Genomic DNA, 20,815 nt, shown 5'->3' on the forward strand with positions numbered 1-20,815 from the left:
ACCTGGCAGCACGGATTTTCATTGAGAGGGCGTACCGTGTGGAAGGATCACACTATCCCACTCAGGTCCTATCCGCGCTTAGCAGGCGCCCCGACCGAACTGTAGGAGTCGCTGTTTACAACGACCCGGACCCACCCCGCCAGCTTCTCCCACCCTCTAATACTGCCAATTGTATTAGTGTGAACGGCCAGCCAAGCTGGTGACAACCCCGGAGCTGTGAGCTGGATTCGAACAGGCGAATCTAGCCGCTCCGGGGTTTGGTGACGAACGCAATCTCCGTTATGCCACCTGACCGCCTAAAATAACGAGTTGAGTTCTAACAAAGAACGTATTACATGCTGGATGGGCTGATAGAGTAAACTATGATATGAATATGATATGATATAAGGTATACTGGTCCATCCGCGGGGATAGCTAGGAGTCGGATAGCCATTAAATGCCATTTGAGAATTAATACAAAGCGACGGCCTATAGCCTATACATATTATTTAATGTTTTTATAAGCGTAAAGATACAACAGCTAGATTAATGATCAAGTTAGTTTATTGTGCAGGGTTCGCAGGGCTGTGTCATGTGCTATTATATATGCACAAGTTACTGTTGCATAATGTAGGCTATGGGCTGGCTGCTATTATATGCAATTCATATAGGCTACCTAATACCGACAACAAAATAGATTGTATCATATGCCTCTACACACATCATATTATACCCGGTAGCCAATCCATATTCCAGCATGGTTATAATAATGACACACCAATGCGCCAAACAGTGGTTAAAGGCCAACCTTCACGTTGTATTTTTGTTCAATAAACAATGTGGACTAGGCCAACGGTGATTTTCATGAAGAAGGAAAAAAAAGTATTGAAATAGACCCAGTTTTAGCGTTTTTATCAAACATTTTGTCTGCCCAACACAATCACCACGCACGTGGATATTTTAATCAATGGTTCATAACGTGCGTGTGTAATCGAAATGATCTCGTCACAACAGGTGCAGGGCACCAGGGGGCTCACCAGGGGGCGCTGAGAGTCACACACAGCTAGTGGCAGGCACTGCAGGCAGAGAGCCTTGCTACCATAGATATATGCTTGCTACTACTAGCCGAATGAAAATGTATCCGTTTCACCTAACACTATTGCTCCGTGATTATAGCCATCCATCTCTAAAGCTAACCACTATTTGTAAAAGCCACAACCACGTTACCATATTTGTAATAATGTAAATCATTGTGTCGTTGTACACATATTGTGTTTATAACGTTAGTAGCTAACATAGCTTAGCTTGGTAGCTATTGTGCTAACAACATATCCCGACATCCGGCTTGCTGGCCGGCATGAACGGCCGACCCAAAATGGTTCTCTCCTCTCTGTACACCCCGTCCCCGCGGGTGCCCTGCCGGGGGGCCCGTGGGCGCGACGGCGGTGGCGGCCGTAGGGTGCTCGAGCCCGTAAAGGCTAGTGGTACACGATAGCTATGAGCTAACTAGCGCTGCAGGCTCGGGCGCCCTGCGGCCGCCGCTGTTGTCGCGTCCACGGGCTCCTCCGCGGGACACCCGCGGGGACGGGGGCACACAAGGAGGAGAGAACCACCCGCAGGGACGGCGGAGATATAGGCTAACGTCAGTGTAGTGGTCCCGACTGTAGCAGGGACGGCGGAGCTATAGGCTAACTGTGATGCACCGAGTGGGCCACCATTGATCTAGTACTATGACCCGGAAGGGCATAAGGCATACGTTTCCTGAAGTGACGTCACGGCCGTGCTAGCGTCTGATAAGCTTTTAGATTCGGCTCATTAATATGCACCTGTAGTGACGTCTGCGTTTGATAAGCTTTTTTGATTCGCGCGTGCATGTTATTCGTGCATGGACCTTTTTAACTCTTTCGAAGTGGCATTTCCGGTGTCAAATGGAAAAAAATAAATAATGAAATTATATACCAATGATGTAAACTACCCATAATTGATCAGTAGGGTTTAACCTGGATGTTGGGCTTTAACGAACGGTCTTTATTAGTATTTTGAGCTGTCCAGGCAGAATTGCAGCAATGGTCTTAGGGAGTCGTTGATATCTGACATCACTATGTACAAGTCCGCCAGCATTTTATTTATTATCCCATAACACGGGTTGTGTCTTCTTGGTTCGGCAGCGCCTCTGTGAACAATCTCTCGTGGAGTTTCTCAGAGTTCGCTCGGTTCAGTCCATTATTTCACATCCCATGGGGGTGTTTCATTACCATAATTAATCGGGCGGTTCTGGTATGCAAATACGTAAAACCGTGCACGAGCTGCAGCGTAGGATCAAAGTGATATTTATCAAGACAGGTGTGCGTACGACCTGTGTACGCACGTGTGATAAATCCTGTTTTTTTTTGTGCGTACACACATTCTAAATTATGTGCTTAAGAACAAAGATAGAACACTTTCTAAGAATTGTTGATAAATGAGGGCTCTGGACTTTTAAAATTTTACACTTACTGTATATTTCTGTATATTTTTACTGTATATTTTATATTGAAATGTAACATAGGAAATGTATATCCCGGACCGTATTTTATTCTTACAGTAGGCTTATTTTTATTCATATTCGTGACTTTTGTTTTTGTCTACCCACATGTTTACTGTTGGTGTTTACTGTGAGCGATTTGTAGTGCCAAATTTCCCTTGGAATGAATAAAGTATTTCTATTCTATTCTATTCTAAAGCATTTAGCACATCCTCTTTTGCTGTAAGCTAACTGTTGTTCTCTAGCTGTTGTTTGCTAGCTGTTGTTAGCTAGCTGTTGTTAGCTAGCGTACTACTACTAACATTATCTACAAAAAAGATTTAGCTACAGTATTGTCACCTACCAAATGGTGCAGCTAACCCTAGCTACTGTTATCAAAGACCACATTTTATTAACATTATATTAGCATAAGTTGTAACATTTGGGAGCTGATATACATGTAGCAGCTCTAACATTAATATTAATTTGTAATATTATATTAATAATACTTAATTTGTCATTTACAATAACATTATTAATATTACACATATGTACATAGATATGATTAGCGCTACACTCTAGCGCTACTAATTTATATACTTTATACCCAGTTGAATCACTTTGTACATACATTGTATATTACTATTGCACTTTACTGTTACATTTGCACTCTGGTTGGATGCCAAACTTATTTTCGTTGTACTGTACTTGTGCTGTATAATGATGACGATACATTTTAATCTAATCTAATCTTAATGTTTAGTAGCAGGTTTTAGGGCCAATGCTTGCTAACAGACAAAGGGGGTGCTAGATGCTTTGCATGGTGGGATAGATGGGTTTTTAACCGTACTTAATACAGTCTCACATTAAAGTGTCATTGCTTCATATGCGTCTTCCCTCCAGCTCTCTCGGCCCTGTTTGACTCCCAGAGTCAGTCGTCTCTCTACAGCCCCCAGAAGCCCCTGTCCTCCTCCGGGTCGGAGACGTCTCTCCAGCTGCCAAGCCGCCCTCTATGGTGTGAGTAATACTGATGCCTGCATAGCATTGTATATCCTCACCTCCTTGGTGTCTCTCTTACAAGTGGCATTTCTGCTGTTGGATTTCTGAGATTACCATTGGTGTTATATCTGCTGCTCCTCCAGTTCTGAGGAGGACATGTGATTTTTGGACATAGAACTTACGTGACAGACACGTGTTCTGTGTCTCCAGAGCTCGGCCCCATCTACAGTATTTTTTTTGATCCACTTTTTCTCCTTATTTTTCAAATGTTCTCCCATCCCAATTTCGCTGTTTCCAATTCTTCCCTCCCCTGTCTTGAACGTTGCTCGCATATGCCCCGCACTGGTCGGTTGTAGGGAGGATGGAAGCCTTGCATCACGTGTCCCCTCCGGTACACGAGGAGGCAGCCTGTCACATCTTTTCACCTGCCAGCGCGGACTCTCATTGGCGAGGTGCAACGTGTGGGAGGCTCACACTACCCCCGCCATTTCCTGTCTCTGCTGTGCAGGCGTCCCCCAACCGACCTGTAGGAGTCGCTGTCCACACCGTCCAGATTACCACCCATCGACTTCCACCCGCTGACTCTGCCAATTGAGCCAGTATGACGGCCGGCCCAAGCCGGAGGCAACGCCGACAGCCGGATTCGAACCCGGTGTCTCTTGCGTTGGTGACGAGCGCAATGTCCGCTGCGCCACCCAGCCACCCATTCCCATTGACAGTTGTGGAATGTGATTCATATCAAACAACACAAATATCTTAATAAAATGGGAGTCACAGGGACAACCCCCTATGAAATGGGGGTCCCCATGGCCTATATGAGGGGTCCTTGATATGAAAATGGGAACCCCTATCCTAGTTATACACCAACTGCCTTAATCCATCTTTTTCCGCTTTTTGTAATGACTTAAGGAAAACAGCAATATTATGGGAAATGCGCTTACAGTCTTCTCCAGAGTGAGACAAGAAGATGGATACCAGTTTCCTCTGTGTGTTCAGTGCATTCAGTATCCGGCTGCACCTTAGCCTAGCTTAGCGGTTAACTCTGAGTGTTAGCTAGGCTAGCCACTACACATCGGCTACACATCATTGTGCTAAGCTAGGCTAGCATGCAGCCGGATAGCTTTCTACTGAACGCACAGAGAGGAAACTGGTATCCATCTTCTTGTCTCAGTCTGGAGAAGACTGTAAGCGCATTTCCCATAATGTTTGCATGTTCCTTTAACACATTCATTGCCAACAACGTCTTAACTCGGCATGCGTTGAGTGCCAAGGCCAGAGAAAAAACGAGAAAACTCTGCTTTTAATCGTTATTTCTTTTATTAGCGATATCCATTCATTTTTCATCCATCCAGCCTGACGTTATCATTGGGAATGGGTCTGAGCTCGAAAAGGGCAAATACCGCCGCCTATCGTATCCCGGATGGTATTGCACATCATTGGATTGGATTGGGTGGGCATGTGCATCAGAAAAAAAGTCCGGTCCGGGGTTTTCCCTTCTCTGGCAAGCAGTCTCGTATACCACATTCACTGGGGACACTCTGAGCAGCGTGGATTATGTGTTTTGGATATATAACGTTGGATCAATAAACGCGATAAATATTTGGAATGGTAATCAGATGTTTTTTTCTCAGCCATCGCAGCGTGTCTGTGTGTGTGTGTGTGTGTATGACGTTAGCGCTGACCAGGTAATGGATAATAGATTTTTCAGCCCGCTTCTTTAGCGTGCATAAGTACACATATACTATCGATAATCTAGCGTTTATTTGAAAACGATTAATAAATCAGCCGAAAAATGACAACGTGTTTTGTGTATTCCACTAAAGAGCTATTATCGCAGAAGTTATCTGGAATTACTAGAATTCTCCAAAACTATACTCGTATTCAAAATGGTATAAAACGGAAATGTACCAATGAAAAAACAATCCGTTTCGTACATGTTGACTGCAAGCAAGTCCTTTATAAGCGAGGGGTGTTTTAGACCCATAGCCATAATTTAAGATATAGTTTAAGCGTTCGCAAATTTCCCCGACCTCCCATTGACTTCCTTATTGGCACTCTAGCCCATATATGGTCAAAGGGGCGTGGCACTGAATGTGTTGAGCATAGCTGATAGAAACAGATGATCTCACTTACAGGCAGTTCGGGCTTTATATTCCTATGTTCTAGCAGGGAGCTGTGTGCCAGTAACCTACCAGTAGCCCTTAACCCTTTCACTGCCGCACTACCAAACGGTTAACCCTTTCACTGCGACAATTCACAGAAGGTTTCACTGCCACACAACAGCCGGTTAACCCGGCGACCGTCGGTAGTGTGATAGTAAAGGGTTAACCTTCTGTCGTGTGGCAGTGAAAGGGTTAAACTGTCTAGATGAGCTAAATAAGACAGTTTGTGTCTCCTGGCGCACCTCGTGGAATCACTTTCAATCAAGACCTCGGTAAAGTAGGACTCGGGGAGAACAGCGTGGCCCCCTTAGATTTGCTGCGTCACCGACGGTGTGCGATGATGTTACAGTACAGTAGCCTCCCATTATTTCCCCTCCCTCCCTCTGCCATCCTCTTCTCCCCGTCTCCCTCCCTCCCTCTGCCATCCTCTTCTCCCTCCCTCCCTCTGCCATCCTCTTCTCCCCGTCTCGTCGCATCTCCCAGGTGGGTTGGATGAGTAATTTCACCGCTCATCAGCCGCTGATGGCGGATCAGTGAAACAACTGCATGGAGATCTTTCTCTAACCATCTTTTTCTCATTACACTCGAGTTCAAAGGGCGAGAGGGTTTTGTAATCACTGTCACACACTTGTGTGTGCGTGTGTATATGTTTGCGTGTATATGTGTATCTTTCTGTAACCGTGACAGCCCATACAATTCGTATCCAATTTGGCTCAAACCTGATGGATAGCTTGATTAGTCAGCCAAGGTCAACAGCGATGGTGGATATAGAATAGTTAGCCACTGCTGTATATGGTAAAGACCAAGATGGCGACTAACGAGATTTCCGACGAAGGGGTGTTAGGTTGAGCTCTGTGTTCCAGGACTGAGGGATGTTAGGTTGGGAGGACGTGAGCTCAGTGTTCCTCGACTGGGGGATGTTAGGTTAGGAGGACGTGAGCTCAGTGTCCCAGGACTGAGGGATGTTAGGTTGGGAGGACGTGAGCTCAGTGTTCCAGGACTGAGGGATGTTAGGTTGGGAGTCTTCCTGGACTGAGGGGTGTTAGGTGGGGAGTCTTCCTGGACTGAGGGATGTTAGGTTGGGAGTCTTCCTGGACTGAGGGATGTTAGGTTGGGAGTCTTCCTGGACTGAGGGATGTTAGGTGGGGAGTCTTCCTGGACTGAGGGATGTTAGGTGGGGAGTCTTCCTGGACTGAGGGATGTTAGGTGGGGAGTCTTCCTGGACTGAGGGATGTTAGGTTGGGAGTCTTCCTGGACTGAGGGGTGTTAGGTGGGGAGTCTTCCTGGACTGAGGGATGTTAGGTGGGGAGTCTTCCTGGACTGAGGGATGTTAGGTGGGGAGTCTTCCTGGACTGAGGGATGTTAGGTTGGGAGTCTTCCTGGACTGAGGGATGTTAGGTTGGGAGTCTTCCTGGACTGAGGGATGTTAGGTGGGGAGTCTTCCTGGACTGAGGGATGTTAGGTTGGGAGTCTTCCTGGACTGAGGGATGTTAGGTTGGGAGTCTTCCTGGACTGAGGGATGTTAGGTTGGGAGTCTTCCTGGACTGAGGGATGTTAGGTTGGGAGTCTTCCTGGACTGAGGGATGTTAGGTGGGGAGTCTTCCTGGACTGAGGGATGTTAGGTTGGGAGTCTTCCTGGACTGAGGGATGTTAGGTGGGGAGTCTTCCTGGACTGAGGGATGTTAGGTGGGGGACATGAGCTCGGTCTTCCAGGACTACACTCTGCTCAGTCTAGAGGCTATTCTCCTAAATATTCATGACTGAAGCGTGGGTTTCTGTCGACATGTGCGCTGTAGCGTGAAGGTGCAGCGTTTGCGTTCTTGTCATCTACCAGACTCTTTCCTCCCTCCCTCTTTCTCTGGTTCCGTCTTCCTCCCCGTAGAGGTGAGGGCGAGTTGTACAGCATACCATGCGTGTCTGTCATACTGTAGAAGTTTGTATCATTCATTAATTAATTTGAACCTTTATTTAAAGGGGAACTATTTTACTATTTCTTTCACTATTTGGGCACTTTTACACAATTCCTGTGAGTTTATGGAACACCTCTGTAATTATATTTTTTTTTAATTCATTGTTTTGTATTTCTAATCAAGTCCTCAAAAACAGCATTTTTCTACCTGAAGATCTCGAGCCGTTTTGAGCCTGGGCTCCTAAACCACTGTGTGGCCTGGTGGCATCTGGGACATTAACATGCAGCGGTGTCTCTCTGACATCACAAATCATCACATTTTCAAACGACTCAGTTCAGTGAGGGTGAATATTGTGAGAGGAGAATTGGAAGAATGCGCCAATATGAGAATTAGAGACATAGATCATATTAATATAAGTCCACATAGCTAGGAAACAATGCTAAACACTGAAAAAGGCCATTTATAAGATAGTTCCCCTTTAAAATCTCAAAGGATCATTGAGGTTGCCCTCATTTATTTAGCTCAAGGGCCCTATAGGAAAATTACCTGCAGTAAAACCGGTAATATCCTTTACGTTTTTTGTACACACTATAGAGATTTACCACAGAAACACTGATGATTTATAGTATTCCTGTGTTTTTTCATAGACACTATAGATTTACCACAGGATTTCAGTGATTCAGTAGTATTTCCATAATGGAATATTATAGAAATGTATGGTGAATCAGTACTCCCATGGTTTCACGATATAAATGCTACATTTCAGTTCAGTTCAGAGTATTTATTTGCCACATGGAATCATACAATCAGAGTTTCTTCATTACACAATCATAAATATCATTCCATGGACAAAAGGAGCAGGAAGAAGATTAAATCTTATAGTTACCTGCCCCTTATTCCTAAACTAAACAAGTATTTACTTAATGGTCGGCGTACAACCTAATTTACACAAATAATAATTTATACCATTATACAAGAAACACACAATCCACAGTTACTGGAATATATTTCATTTAGTTAGATTTAAATTATAATTATATTGACCAAATTGTTTACACTGCTTCCCCCATGCTCAGTATATTCTTACTGTATTTATTTCTGTATATTTTATTTCATTTCATTTGATTCTATTTTACTCTACTGAGTCTACTCTTATCCTAGGCAACTTGATTTGATTTGTGTTATTATTCTAATTTGTGACCTGTCCTGTCTAAATGTTGAGCGATTTGCAGTGTCAAATTTCCCACGGGATAATAAAAGTATTTCTATCTATTCTATTCTATTCTATAAATAATAATAATAATAATAATAATAATAATAATAATAATAATAATAATAATAATAATAATAATAATAATAATAATAATAATAATAATAATAATAATTGATAATGATAATTGATAATGATAATGATAATTGATAATGATAATGATAATAATAATGATAATAATAATAATAATAATAATAATAATAATAATAATAATAATAATAATAATAATAATAATAATAATAATAATAATAATAATAATAAAGAATAAAAGAAAGAGAAAAAAAAGAAAATATCTCACTATTCAGATCACATTTGATTTTCATACTGACTAAATATTTTGTATTTTTTTTATTTTTTGAATTGATAAACACTATTACATCCCTTAAGCTCGCTATGGAGAGAATTCCACAACTTTACACCAATAACTGGGCGGCTATGTGGCGCAGTGGGCAAGGCGCTCGCAACGAATGCTGGAGACTAGGCTCGAACAGGATGCCTCCTGTTCGAGCCCCGCTCTCCACATTGCTTTCAGTTTAGCTGGTCGTCCACAGTAATACACATTGGCCGTATTACGGGGAGGGAAACTGAAGGGTGGGGATTGGGCGTTGTGGACAGCGACTCCTACAGGTCGGTTGGTGCGCCTGCGCAGTAGAATCAAGAAGCGACGGGGGCGGGGCCCCTCCAAAGCCCAGACCCCGACGCTGAAAGATCGATATATAATAGGTATTATGTTTCATCATGAATGCATGAAAGGGGGAGGGGGGGTCGTTTTTTGATGCTTTGATAGCCAGTAACGGCATTCATTTTGAACACCACACACTGATCAGCTGGATCGATATGAAAACATTGTAGGATCAAGGTGAAATTGATGTCATATAGTCCTTACCTTTGATCGGGGTTATTCCAAAAAGAATATTCCAATTGTCTGATTGCGATTTCCAGTATTGATGTCCATCTGGTCCCGGACATAATTTGGCACAACTTATGGATCGAGTGAACCGGCTCAGTGGCCTCGTGGGTAGAGTGTCCGCCCTGAGTTCGGGAGGCTGGGAGTTCAAGCCCCGGCCGAGTCATACCAAAGACTATTTAAAAAATGGTACCCATAGCCTCCCTGCTTGACACTCAGCATCAAGGGTTGGTTTGGGGGGAAGTCCTTGCGACATACTAGCGCCATGTCCAAGGGGTGTACTTGTACATCAAGCTGCCTCACGCTACGGAAACAGGAGATAGGCTCCTGCCCCATGTGCCGTTACAGCTCGAGAACCATTGGTTCTCAAAGGCAACTTCTCTTCTATGGATTGAGTGTGCTAGATGCGTTTCCAAGTGGTCGGATGAAGCGGTTTACTTGGCTCCGTCAAAATTCTGCACCTGGAGGGGTTTAAATGTAACACAGGGTGAGATATAAGGTTTCAAAGGGTGGGCGATACTGCCACCTAGCAGGATGCGGCCGGTATTGCACTTTGGCGATCGGAGAATGATTCCCTATGGGAACACCGAGGTCCGTGAATTAATAATGAATAAAAAGATTGAATAAAAGAAAACACGACCAAAACCCGAGAAATCTTGGGTCTGGCGCCCAACGCATGGCGAGCTTCCCCCCTGTCCATTTTTTCCCGGCCCAGTTACACAGAATCAAACCTGTGACCTTTTCAGTCACAAGCTCACATGACTCGCATGACAAATTACAATGTGATAGGACATCGTTTTTTATGTCTTGTTATACAACAACAACAACAAGATATCATCTTGTAATACAATTGTCATAGCATTTGCAATACTGCTGCAAGGAATCTTTGGACACTTTTTTTATGTCAGCCAGCAGCTGAAGAACTAAAGGCGGCAGAACTTGAGAACTATTAGGAATGCCTGACTCTAACCACTAAGTGTGTCTGATTCTTAACTACTAAAACCTGGACTATAACATATATTATGACCAATAGGGCCTCATCTACACCTTTGTGTATTTGTCTCATATTTTATATTCAGATTCAAATTGTATTGCCTATATTTATGTCTTTTTTCTCCTTTCTTTCTTCCATTACCCTGCCCATACCTGTACTGTACTGTACCTCCCCCTCCCCCCTCCCTTGTGCTGCGCCTGCTATGATGCCAGAATTTCCCCAAGGAGATCAATAAAGGAATATATTATCTCTTGTCTTATCTTATCATTTAAAATACAGAATATGTCCACAGAGCTGCCCTGCCTCTGTCCCCACACCACCTCCACATCTAGGCCACCATCACCAGCGTCTTATCTGGCTCACAAGAAACCATTCAGGGCCGGGAAGATCAACAGGACACCTGTTCTCCACGTCCTATTATAGAATAGAAATACTTTATTTATCCCCAAGGAAATTCAGCACTACAGATCGCTCACAGTAAACCGTAACATTTAGGTAGTCAGGAACAAAAGTCACAAATAAGAATAAATAATAAAATACGATCCGGGATATACATTCTGTTATGTATATACATTCTAATATAAAATATAAAATATACAGCCAAAAATATAAGTGTACAGTACTAAGTGTAAAAAAAATTTAAATGTCGATTTGAAAGTAAAAGTCCAGGAAGATTATGCCAGATAGTACCGTCACCCTGTGCCCAGTGATTCAGTGAGGCACAGTGATGCGTTATAAAGTCTGATGGCTGTTCGAATGAAGGACTTCCTGTGCCGTTCAGTGTTGCTTTTTGTTGCAGTGTTGCTATTGTTTCGCTATAGACTGCACTTGTAATCAGTATCAATCAGTCAGAGTTGTAGGGTAACTCTGTTTTCAAAGTACAAGGTTGTTCTATTTTCAAGGCATTTTCCACGTGATAATTTCCTGGTCGCAAATAAGGTGTCGGATTTCAGCTGAGGTCTTGCAGTTTAATTTAACACATTCCTGTTGCAGTGTTTGCTAATAATACAGTAGCTGACAGGAAATACACTTAAAACTAAACTGTTCCCTAGCAACATAATTCCAGTGAAACCGTCTATACAGTAACTGAAGTTGTGAATTTACAGAATACAGTAGGAAAACCTTACATACTCATAGGATATATTATAAAGTCCTCACAGACTTATTTTAGGGTAAGCGGTCAAGGTTATGATAAGGAATACAATCAAGGTTAGATTAAAGCTGCATTAGGCAAGCTGCTTCAGACTTCTGAACTTTGTTGCGCGTACATGGGCTTGAAAAGTGATGCAGAGCTTTGCTCTATTTCTCCTGGGCAAGTAAACTCACTCTTGCTCATTTCTCTGAAGTTTCCTACTGCAGCTTTAAGGTTAAGGTGACTTAGGGTGTGTGCGCATATTAATATCTATGACATTTGGTGAGTTCATGATGTGAAAGCATAAATAACTGAATATTTTACTTTTGTGTGTGTGTGTGTTTGTGTCAATCTGTGTGTGTACTATGTGTGAGAAGGTGGCAGCGTCCCGTCGAGTGCCGTGTCCAGTGCGGGCCCTTCCTCCCCCATCACAGAGAGTCCCGCCCTCCACTTCAGCTTCAGTGAGTAGAGACGAGTCTCCCCGCGCCTCTCCTGACCTCCAAGACCGCAGCCAAAGACTGACCTACACCGGACCCAGAGGCACCGTGTGCCACTCACTCACCCACCTGGTCACCATCTGTTCGTCTGTCCGTCGAACCGCTTTCACCAGGAACGGCTGAACCAGAAGTGGAACCATCGCCGTAGTCCTCGCCGTACTCCTCAGTCCACGATCATACATGCGTGTTGTACTGTGGCACGCACACACACATACACACACTTTTCAGGCAGTCATCCACTTGGCCCCCACCACCTTTCTACAAAGCAAACCCTTCCCTACTCGTGTCAGTGATCCTGAACGGGACCTTGATGAACATCCTATTGGACGGTTCTGAATCCAACCCCATTGGCCCCTTCCTTTTGAGTGCTGTCTATCCAACCCAAAACCCTCTGTTGAGTGACAGCCCAAGAATCCTACCCGTATGCCTCTAACCAAGCTTGGAGGCAGACCCTGCTGTCCCAAGAAGAACCATAATGGACTATGGCTGCTGAAAGGAGGGGCTTAAGAGGAAGTGCCTTTATAAGCCTCGACCCCTCATTTATAACAAACCTCACCTTCAATTCGATCACAAGATTGTTTTACAACTTGCGCTTAAGTCTGGTATATAAAGACGATTACACTTGAATAAAGTTACCCACAAGTACCTTTAGCAATGCTAACGCACATCAGCTCAGTTTCAGTTCACTGTCATAAAACAGCTGAAATAGATTAGGCTCTGGATGCTTTGCAGTGTTGTGCACCACATCCTGATCTCTGAGAGCAAATGTGCAATACATGCACCCCTCAGGCTCTCCCATGGAGGTAGTTGGGGAAACTCAAAAACAGAGATTATTGCAAAAATTTAAAAAGTTCATTGATCCAAGCCTTATCTAGGAATTCAACATGTGGTGACATTCCAAAATGCCATGTACAGTCCCAGGTTATACCTGCATACTGCATACTGTACAGGTTATATCTGCATACTTTAAATGGCATGTTAAGTACTGTGCCCCATTATTAGAATGCATTCTCACTCCGACACATTTCATTCTCCCTGCACCTTGTGTTGAGCAGTCAGATTAAATGTCATATATGTCCAGATAGGTAGATCAGTTGTCCAGCCTGCAATTATGTTTGCTACATTTCACAAAGATGCATTAGGAATAGTTAGGAATGTTTGGACATTAAGTTTTATGAAATACTTGCCAGTAGTGTAGTCAATGCAAAGCTATTGGCTTACTTACATCCCGTCCCGTGGTCGGAGTTCTAGCTATATTCAGAGCAAACCGGGAAGCTTTCGTCAGATCTGCAAACAGGGATTCGGGGATCACGGAACCAAACACGTTTTAATTCACACCACAACATACAAGCAAAAGGGTTACCCGGCTCCAGCGCGTATTAATAAAAACACATATAGTGCTAGCAGAATCAGAAAAGCTGGAGGACCGTGGTTTGGTGTCTGTAATAGGTAACCATTTTGCCTGCTGGTTTTGGTTTCATTCCCCCGTTTGCTTCCTGGTTTGCTGGGAACCCGATCAGAACTCTGACCACGGGACTCTGTAAGTAAGCAAATGGCTTTACCTCCACTACACCAGTGGCAGCGAAGCTTCACCCAAGGCCACGAGCTTACGTGCAGCTGGATAGAAATGGAACCGCACATCGGGCGACGCCGACAACCTATATAGGCATGATGGTCGGAGAAAGGAGCCATGTCCAAAAATCTAAACTATCCCTTTACGTTTTTGGAGGGGGGACAGCCTGTATGGTGTATGAGTAGGGCTGACCCCTATTAGTCGATTAATCGGTCGAAAGGAGCCGTAGTCGACTAACCAACCTCTTAGTCGAATAGTAAAAAAGAAAAATAATAATAATAATAATTCTTATTTTTATTTTTCATTCTTTCCAAAAGCAAAGAGGTCTAGAAGCGTGGCTAACGCTAATGGCACACATACCAGAGGCTAACTGCCTACAAAAACAGGCACAGAGGCACTGAAAGAGGATTTCACCCATCTAATGAACACACTAGACTAGACAAATATCAAGATGTATCCATCAGTGGACCAATTGCATGCTTTTGCAGAGGACAAGAAGCCTTCAGTCGACTCCTTCAGACATTAAGCACCCCCACAGCCCAAATGGAATGATACATTTTTTTTTTTTTTTTTTTTTTTTTTTATAATAATATACTTTTTTTTGTCTACCAATAGTCGACTAACGGCAAATTTTGGCCAATCATAGTCGACCATCCAAATCCTTAGTCGGGGATAGCCCTATGTATGAGACTAGTAAATATTTGATTACAGTTATCAAGTTGTTATTACTTTGCTTTGCAAATGAGGCCCCTGCTCGTTGTAAACTACGGATGTCTCTATGTACATTATGACTGTTGGGAATACAGGGATCTGCAGTATAGTTATAAAGCTTGAGCCTGCCTGATCAATCAGGCTGTTTTTACAGCTTAGTTAATTGTTCCGTGGTAGAGTAGGAACCTAATTTACATTTAAATGACTTTTAAGGATAAAGGAAGTCTCTGCAATACAATTTCAAGGCAGTGTTTTTCTTTGAATGTATTTATCTTGTTATGGTTGGGGGCTTTTCTTTACATAAAAAAACAGCAAAAAGGGACTCTCGCGAGACTTTCACGATGCTGTTTATTAGCATTTTCATATTCCTGTCTCGGCATATCAAATCGAAGCCATGGTTTTAAGAAAACGTGTTGTGTAGCCTATATATTTCTGTCATGCTGAAAGGGACAACCACTCCATGTTATTGTAAATAGTATCATGTGATGAATCTATCTCAGTGGACACTGAGTCTTCAAGCTCTTTTAGAGCTGCTATCTGCTGTCATGCCAAAGTACTGGTGTCGCCCCCAGCTAACGTTAGTCAACTCATCAGTCGTTGGGGTCTTAGGTGAGGTTTTAACGAGGTCTTAGGTGTTTTTAATGATGCAGTATTTTCATGTTTTAAGAAGGACACACCTCTCTAGCACCTTGACATTATTTAGGCTACAGGTTCTAAAGGTTCTTTGATGAAGACTAGATGCCTTAGGGCCCCCGGTTACATAGATCCGTCACAAAACAGAGCTAAACAGACGGAAAGTATTAACGTCCGTTGGTTGGTTTTTAAATGAGATTGTAAACGTAATTGTGCGTTTTGCAGAATTAGCTTTGCTGATTTCCAAAAGTTCTTCCCTTTCTGAACACAAATCTGACAGATCTGACAGATCATCAGTCCAAGTGCCATGCCTGTGAGCCACCACTAGGGGTAGTTTAGTTTAGTTTACTCAGTGTATTTGATCAGGGACGGTGCATATCAATCAATTGATCAATCATCAATATAAATGAATAAAAATGAAAAACTGTAAATATGCTAACGTTAGCAGGGTTGCTAGTTTTCAGTTGTAGTCCCTGGGCTAGATGTTTAAGCCAGAAAATAAACAGAAAAATAGGACATTAAAGCTAATATAAAAACAATTTAAAACATATTCTGTACATTCACTCACTAGGCATTCATGCATCTATAAAAAAATAAAAAAGTGTACAGGGACAAATCAAAGCCCATACTAGAGTGGTGAGTGAGTGAGTTACTGCTTGAATGAGTGAGTGAGTGAACGAGTCGGTGCCATTGCTGATCATGGAGGTGCTTTGCATCTAAAAATAATTAGACAGACATATGCAAGGGATCGATGTAGCATGTGATCAATGCGCATTTACCTGGTTGATTGAATTCATGGAACAACAATGTGAGTTCCCTAATAATTTAGAGTTGTCAGTTAAACAGAATGTTTGTTGTGTGGAGAAACTCCAATGACTGTTAGTTAACTAAAATGTTCTTTCGGGGGGGGGGGGGGGGAACCAAAGTACTAAACGTATATTTAAAGTGCAATTAAATGAAATTACTGTATTATCATTATCAATGTTTTAATGACTTATGTTCCAGGATACATATCATGCAGTAATGGTTGAAAATGAGCTTCTGTCAATGTGTGAATGATGAAACCTTTTGAAAATAATTCAACCAGGCGCAGCGGAGATTGCGCTCGTCACCAATGCAAGAGACTCCGGTCTCGAATCTGGGTGTCAGCATTGCCTCCGGCTTGGGCCGGCCGTCATTGGCAGAGTTAGCGGGTGGAAGTCGATGGGTGTTAATCTGGACGTTGTGGACAGCGACTCCTACAGGTCGGTTGGGGGACGCCTGCACAGCAGAGACAGGAAATAGCGGGGGTAGTGTGAGCCTCCCACACGTTACACCTCGCCACAGAGTCCGCGCTGGCAGGTGAAAAGATGTGACAGGCTGCCTCCTTGTGTACTGGAGGGGACACGTGATGCAAGGCTTCTATCCTCCCTACAGCCGACCAGTGGGAGGCATATGCGAGCAACGTTCAAGACAGGGGAGGGAAGAATTGGAAACACGAAATCGGGATGGTAGAAAAAAAATGAAAATAAGGAGAAAAAATGGATAAAAAAAAAGGAAAATAATTCAACCATTGTTTGAAAGAAGGACTTGCTCGTCATACAGTGCCTTGTTTTACACAGTTCTTGTGGAAAAACAATTAAGAAAAACTAAATGTCACTTTCAGATTTTACTAGGGGTGTAACGACTACAATACAGAATCAAGTATATTGAAATTGTAAATCGTATCGATGGTTCTCCTTTTCTCAACATCTTCTGTAGGTTTCACTGTTTAACTAGTGGTAGGGTTGATATGCCTACTGCTATTAGCTTTGAAATAAAATGTGTATTTGTCTGAGCTAAGCCAAAATGTGTAGTAGAGATCTGTAGTATGAATACGTTTTAACATACATTTTAAAAATAGACATTCGTATCATATCTGAAAATGTGTGCGCCGTTACACCCCTACGTTCTGTTTTGTGTTTGCTGTTTCACACGGCGTCTCTCTCTACCTGTAGAGTCCTGCTGCTGTAAGAACATTGTTTTCAATCTTTTGGGTTTTAGATTCATAGCAATTATTCATTTAATATTTTTGAGACTGGTTGATGTTGGTGATTTTAGGTCTGTATTTATATGTAATTATTTGATGTACCATATTTAATGTCAGATTTGGAGAGATGCCAGTAACTCTTTACTCGAGGCATAGACACCTGTTAAGTATTATAAGAATATTCACAATTGTAACACATTGTGTCTGGTTGTAAACACACATATCTCATATAACATATTTAATTGTCTTTATGTAAACATAGAGATGCGGTCGTCAAATAAAAGGTTGGTGAACTATTGATTGATTGATTGAATAGTTTATTGATTTAAATGAATAACACATATACAATCTAACAGGTATACATATCAGCCCACCATTTACCATTGCAGTCCTTCATCATTGTTGTCCGTGGAGTTATGTACTGGTGTGTGGACGTGGGTGTTTGTAGTGTGTGTATGTAAGGATGTGTGGTATAGAAAACCATGTTCAGAGTCTGTGGATATGCAGGGTGAGCCCGCCACGCCAGGGATGGGGGGGGGGGGGGGGGGGGGGTGTATTGCAGACAACTTGCAATCAATCGATCAACTATTCAATACTATTAATAAATACAGTAGTAATCCATTTTAATCTGATACAATAGGATTAGAGAGAAAAACAAAAGACATAATATAATCCCTTTGATATCTACTCCCAGCTTCTACTCATGATCCACCTCTTAAAAGAATATTTAGAAGGGGCTTATGGACTTCAACTCCATTGGTAGGCTATTCCATAGTACTGCTGCTGAATACAGGAATGTGTTTTGGCCTATTACTCTGTTGCATCTTACTGGGACCAACCTTACTGATCAGAGTAAAGACATTTTCAAATAATTATGTTGTGTGCCATTTCCTCATAAATGTATGTAACGGGCGCCCCCAGTGGCGAACCACATAACGCGCTGAGTCGCGGCACGGCCGACCCGGGTTCGATTACCGGACCCGTCGTTATTTGCCGAATGTCTTACCTCCACTCTGTCTCCCGTTCCTCCTCTCTCTCTCTCTCTCTCTCTCTCTCTCTCTACTGGACTGCCCAGTAGTATAAAGCGATGAATAAATCTTAGAAAAAAAATTATGTAACTTGCAACTGGTTACTTTTTTAATGACATTTTCAATATCGCCTGTCGCTAACAGGACTGCTTGGGCCCACGTGTATTTCCTGTCAGCTATTGTATTAGCTGACACTGCAACAGGGCTTGGTCACCAACAACCACTACAGTGGGATCAATTGGCCGACGACCAGTTCTAAACATTTCATTCTGTGTCTCTCAGCCACCTCAGTGTTCCTCTGCGTGCGCAAACTGACAGACATTATTTCCTCAACCATTCTTCAGTTGAAAATAATTGAGGAGATAGTGTGTGCAGTTCGCAGAGGTCTGCGCTCCTCTCTGTGACATCACCCAGAGGAATTTCTCGCGGTGCCAACGCGGCTGAGCTCTCCAGACACGGAATGCGTTGGTTACATGTCCAATTATCACACGTCCTCCTCCTCACAACAACATGTTGGTGAGTTACATGTCCAATTATCACACGTCCTCCTCACAACAGAACGTTGGTGAGTTACATGTCCAATTATCACACGTCCTCCTCCTCACAACAACATGTTGGTGAGTTACATGTCCAATTATCACACGTCCTCCTCACAACAACACGTTGGTGAGTTACATGTCCAATTATCACACGTCCTCCTCACAACAGAACGTTGGTGAGTTACATGTCCAATTATCACACGTCCACTCCTCACCCCCGTGGCCACTCCTCACAACAGAACGTTAGGCTATGAATTGAAAATGGGGGACCCTGATGTAAACAAGACAAATGTCTTTCTCTGGTCTGCATCCCCTTAACAATTGTATGTATTGAGCCGTACTGTATTGTACCCATTCTGCTATCTGTTAAATAAAGTTTTCATTCATTCATTCAGGCTGCGGTTACATTAGGGCCAAAACTATTTGTTTCAGTTTCGTTTTTCAGAACGCTACGTAATGGCAGGCAAGTTAGACGTTTTGTCTCCTGAGCACCGAGTGATGTATATACATGTAGTACAATGCCAAAGCAGTAGGTGGCGATGTAGTTCAAACATGAAGGCCATTTTCAACCAATCAGAAAGGTTGAACGTGCCACTACACTATCTGCTAAAAAATAACAGTCCACCATCTTTAAATACCTCGCTTGAGCCATTTAGCAATGTAGCATTTATTTTTCAGCAAGAAACAAAGTGCAATAAACAAAAACGGATACATTCACTGTGTGTTCTGCCTCTCATTTGTTAATGAAACAAAACCAACATCAACACAATTTACCACCAAGCGTGGATAGTTTAGTCTCACAAAAATATCTCCGATGTTGTTAGCTAGGGATCATCCCTATGTTCCCCGGGTCCTATGTTCCCCGCTTGATTGATTAATAGATTGAAAATTTTATAAATTTTTATTATTTTATTAATTATTAATGTCCGCCTTGTTTCGAACTGGTTAAGCGTAGGCCCTCTTTCGAAGTTGGTTAAGGTTAGAGTTTGGAATCAGGGCTGGTGGTCTAAAATTTTCAATCAATCAATCAAAACGGGGAATATAGAACCCGGGAAACATAGACATGCTCCCGTTAGCTACATGCTAATGTGAATGGCATTCTCCATGTATATAGTTAGCATCGAGGCTATTAACGTTGTAACGTTAACGCTAGTAGAAATGGATGAAAACTTTATTTAACAGATTGCAGAATGGGTACAATACAATACGGCTCAATACACACAATTGTTAAGGGTATGCAGACTGTTGTAGTTTGGACTGGGCTCCTTATAACAATAACTTGACACACATGAGCTTAGTTGGTAGCCGCAGCTACTTGGGACAGCTCTGCTGTAAACACTGGAAATAACCGTGCGTGTTACACATGAATAAGCAATCTGAGGAGGACGCAGCTGATATCCTGTATAGCCTCCCCATATGGCTGGTTGGTGTCGGGAGACAGCAAATTATATTAATTATAGCGCAATATTGCAAGTGACTCCCAGAAATAGTTCTGATGTTTGGACTAATGGACGGAGTCGAGGTCCAGCCAGGGGAGAATTTGGCGACGGTCTCTACTGCGCATGGGCATTGGGCATGAACGGCTCTGTATCTGATCTGCGCAAATTACATGGCACTGTTGTCGGCGAGTTTTCAAAACAAAAACACCCTTTCAGCGTTGCCGCTAGGAAAATGCATCTTCCTGCCAAAACGGCGTTCCCTTTTAACTTGGACATGCAAACGTAATCATTCGAAAATACAACGTTGCTGTTTTCCCCCAGTGTAACCATGGCCTAAGGTTGAACATGTATGAAGTGCCCCTTTAAATAGAATCCTGATCCCAGCGTTGCCATGGCACTGTACTGTGGGCTCCGCATTTGCGCATTGTTGTCAAGGAAACGTCATCAACGGCTGGTCCTTTTCTTCTCCTAAGGACCTTGCACTGCAACAGGAAATAAACTTGGGCTCATTTACAATCTTTATAAAAAGGT

General features: G+C 42.8%; 1 protein-coding gene across 4 annotated transcripts in view; it reads left to right on the forward strand.

Annotated features, from left to right (window-relative positions):
• Positions 1–16,144, forward strand: part of LOC311230657 (inositol hexakisphosphate and diphosphoinositol-pentakisphosphate kinase 1-like) — a 254,567-nt gene extending 238,423 nt beyond the window's left edge. For all 4 annotated transcript variants that reach the window (XM_084317006.1, XM_084317007.1, XM_084317008.1 and 1 more), the window contains 2 exons: positions 3,386–3,499; positions 12,234–16,144. In XM_084317006.1, the coding sequence (XP_084173132.1) occupies positions 3,386–3,499; positions 12,234–12,325 (206 nt within the window). In that variant the 3' untranslated portion in view covers positions 12,326–16,144. The remainder of the gene's footprint in view (positions 1–3,385; positions 3,500–12,233) is intronic.
• Positions 16,145–20,815: the final 4,671 nt, after the last annotated feature.

Source organism: Notolepis coatsorum (genome assembly GCF_963971535.1).
Source record: "Notolepis coatsorum genome assembly, chromosome: 6".
In the NCBI taxonomy this organism is placed as follows: Eukaryota; Metazoa; Chordata; class Actinopteri; order Aulopiformes; family Paralepididae; genus Notolepis; species Notolepis coatsorum.